Source organism: Sturnira hondurensis, unplaced genomic scaffold (genome assembly GCF_014824575.4).
Source record: "Sturnira hondurensis isolate 20B ecotype Veracruz unplaced genomic scaffold, ASM1482457v3 Scaffold0005053, whole genome shotgun sequence".
NCBI lineage: Eukaryota > Metazoa > Chordata > Mammalia > Chiroptera > Phyllostomidae > Sturnira > Sturnira hondurensis.
This window is the reverse complement of record NW_028077684.1, coordinates 1631-5357: the sequence shown is the minus strand read 5'-3', so window position 1 is coordinate 5357 and position 3727 is coordinate 1631. Positions and strand designations below refer to the sequence as shown.

Genomic DNA, 3727 nt, shown 5'->3' with positions numbered 1-3727 from the left:
ATGGCCTGGACCCCTCTCCTCCTGGGCCTCCTTGCTCACTGCACAGGTGCTGCTCCCAGGCTCCCACTCACCACCAACCCCAGGGATCTGGACAAGCCTAACTCTGACTCTGACCTGAGCAGGGAAGTGCCTGTGGGCTCCAGATGCCCCTGGCCCTGCTGCAGGATGAGGGGATGGGCTGCAGTACCCTCCACTGTGCTCACTGGTCTGAGTGAGCCTGAGGGGCTGCACCTGCCAGGAGAAAGGGACAGGAGGGTCCTTATTTCCTCACAGGCTTCATGGGTCAGCTGGGTCCCTGGGCTACTAGGGTTGAGACTGATGATGCAGAGAATCCCTGTAGATGTTTCCAAGAAGGGCAGGCAAGATTCCACTGGGACGGGGTCCTTCATCCTTAAACCTACCTTCCTTTCTTCTCTTGCAGGCTCTGTGTCCTCTTATGAGCTGACACAGCCATCCTCGGTGTCCGTGAACCTGGGACAGACGGCCAGGATCACCTGTGGGGGAAACAACATTGGAGGTAAAAGTGTGCAGTGGTACCAGCAGAAGCCTGGCCAGTCCCCTGTCATGGTCATCTATACTGATAATAACCGGCCCTCAGGGATCCCTGACCGATTCTCAGGTGCCAACTCAGGGAACACGGCCACCCTGACCATCAGCGGGGCCCAGGCCCAGGACGAGGCTGACTATTACTGTCAGGTGTGGGACAACAATAGTGATAGTCACAGTGACACAGGCAGACGGGGAAGTGAGACCAAAACATCACTCTGAGTTACATTCTCCTCAGGACCCATGAGGATGCAGACAAAGCCTTGAGCAGCTTTGGGTCAGGTCCCATTTCTCAGATGTGCAAGTGGCCCCTCCTCCCAGCCTCAGGCAGCTGTGCAGAGGGTGGGGCAGGAGTGGATTCTGGGCGGCAGGACCAGGCTGCCTGCTGAGTCGGTGCTGCTGTGCAGCTTCCTGCAGGAGCAACTGACAAAATCACAGCCTGCTGGAGGCCTGTGTCCACAAGTCCTGGCCTTTCAATTTCAACACGATGGTGATTGGGCCGCTCCTTGGAGAACCTTTAGGAATTAATCCAAAGAATCCTCCCCAGCTCAGTTGAGCTCCCCAGGCCCAGGACTCTGAATGGGGCCAACCAGTGAGTGCACACCGCACACAGCGGTACTGTACACTGTACCTTTGCTGGTGCCCAGGTGACCAAAGCTGTGCCCTCACTGGGAAGTTCCCATGGGGCAGAGAATTGCCTCCCTCAGGGTCATTTCTTTCTCTGAGTGTAACTCACACCTTGTGACCACCTGGTGCCAAGATGCAGGCCTTGCCTCGGGTCACAAGGACCTAGCAGCCTCCAGCTGAGTCCCCCACTGTCACCGCTTTGCACTTTCCCATATTGCCTCTGAGCTTCCCTCCAGAGAGACCCCCTGACACATCCCAGAGTAGTTTCTCCATGTCAGAGGGAGTGTCAAGTGTCACAGAAAAAAATAACAGCCCAGGGGGAGCGTGTGGGAGAGGAGAGGGCCCCACAGAGAGGACACTTGGGGCATCTGCAAACATTCTCATGACACTAGTGAGCGCACATGGGAAGAAACCAGCTGAGGCTGAGGAGGGAGACACCCAAGGGACGGGGTCCTTCATCCTTAAACCTACCTTCCTTTCTTCTCTTGCAGGCTCTGTGTCCTCTTATGAGCTGACACAGCCATCCTCGGTGTCCGTGAGGATGGTCACCGAGGGATGGTCAGCACAACAGCCTGCAGTGCTTGCCCCCAGTTGGGGGGAAGCTCCCAGTTCAGGCAACAGGTGGACGAGTCGGAGGACCTATGTCCCACGGTGGGGAGCTTAGTCCCAACCAAAGTCTGCCCTGGTGGCATCTGAGAAAGTGTCAGTGAGAGCAGGTGAACACAGGATGGACCTGTGACCAGTAAGACACTGAACCCCAAATGGGAATCCTCGACACTGGGGGACACACACGTGTTCCAGATCCAGCAGGAATCAGTCCCATTGCCTGACAACCAGTCAAACTTTCCTGCGAAGAATCAGGAAAACAGGACTGTTATGAATGTAAAACCATTTTATCAAGAATGGCCCTAAAATTGCCCACATGACACAGTGTGTGGACTGGGACACAGAAACTGTGACTGTTACATTATTTCCTCCAATCATCAGGTAGAACAAATGATTTGATACAGCAAGTGAAGACTCAGAGGCCCAAAATCGAAATTGGAGACTTGGGAATAAGAGCTGTAATATTAGGGATTAAAATGCATGGGATGAGATAGTCAGTCAACTATATAAAAGGGGGCAGAAAATAATAAAGACCAAGGATAAAAAGAGAGCCCACCTTATATCCAAACACCACCGCATGTCTTTTTAAACTACACTTTTCTCCACCATATCACAAGGTCTGGTACGAGAATGAAGCCCAGTGTGATGAGAGCAGGACAGCTCAGCACCAATATCCCAGTGGCCTAGGAATTAGTTGGGGACACAGCAGGAGGAAGTGAGAGTTTCCATGGTGACTGAGACCAGAACACACAGGTCCCCTGGGATGGAGTGAGATGCAGATGCAGCTGCAGCAGGTCAGGGTGGGCCTGGAATGTGCCTGTGTCACCTTCCCCTCCTCGGACCACACTGGGGGTGGCTTCACTCCTGTCCACCTGCCATCACAGCTCAGTGACAGTCACCACAGGAAGGCACCATCTGTGCAGCACAGAGACCTGCTCTCCCTCATGAAATTTCAATCTCCATGAAAAAAAAATGAAATTTCAGAGATGACTGAATAGTTAGCCACGGATTTTAAGAAAATTTGCACTCCATTTGTTCCGGGGTATAGGAGAATGATTGGACGAGGTAATTGCAGACAAGGAAGACAAAAACCACAGCCAAGTCACCACACAGATGCGGAAACCACAGAGTGTGAGACACAATGACCGTGATGTGACTGACAGCAGGTTCAGCTCCGAAGAGGAAAGATAGTGACAGATGACACGGAGGAGAAACTACAGAGAAGATGTGAGATACAGACACAAAACTGCACTGAATAAATGCACAGGAGCGTCAGGGGCTGGAGGGCACGGAGGGAGCCTCCCAGGCATGTGATCACAGTCTTTGAAGCAGAGACGTTTTGGTGAAAGGGACAAAAATTATTTGAGGACATACTGGCCAAGAATATTGTGATTTCAGTGAAAACCAAGGTCCTACAATCCAACACACTCAAGAAACACAAGACCGAACAATATACAGGAAACATCAACACACACCACAGCCAAATTCCTAAACCCAGTGTCGACAACAAATTCACAAAAGCCTCGGAGACACGAGGCCCATCCACGGAGAGGACGGAGCAGAGGGATCAGGGCAGAGGCCTCCCTGGGAACAACACGGACGGGGGAGGGGGCGGAGAGTCCAGAAAACTAAAGGTAACAACAAAACTAAAACAAAACCTGTCCACTTTCAAGTCTCTACCCAGTGAAAGGATCTTTCAAAGAAGAAAGGAAGGAAAGACTTTCTCAGATGTACAAACACACAGAGAACTGACACCCGCAGACGCTCTGAACCAGAAAGAGCAGAGGACACGCCCGAGACACAGAGAGATGGGAGTCTGCAGAGAAATTCATGGTGTCAGAGATCATTACCATGTGGATAAATATGAAAGATTTTGTCATATTAAATTTCATAAAAGATATTAATGCAAAAAAGGTATAAAGTGTATGTTGTGGTTTATATTATATGA

General features: G+C 51.4%; 1 gene segment (V, D, J or C); it reads left to right on the top strand.

Annotated features, from left to right (window-relative positions):
• On the top strand, window positions 1-1731 carry LOC118987138 (immunoglobulin lambda variable 3-9-like; the record flags this gene model as incomplete). The annotated part of the segment is given in 3 exon segments: window positions 1-46; window positions 422-745; window positions 1665-1731. Coding segments are annotated over 3 exon segments (437 nt in total), but the record flags the coding sequence as incomplete, so codon positions are not given.
• Window positions 1732-3727: the final 1996 nt, after the last annotated feature.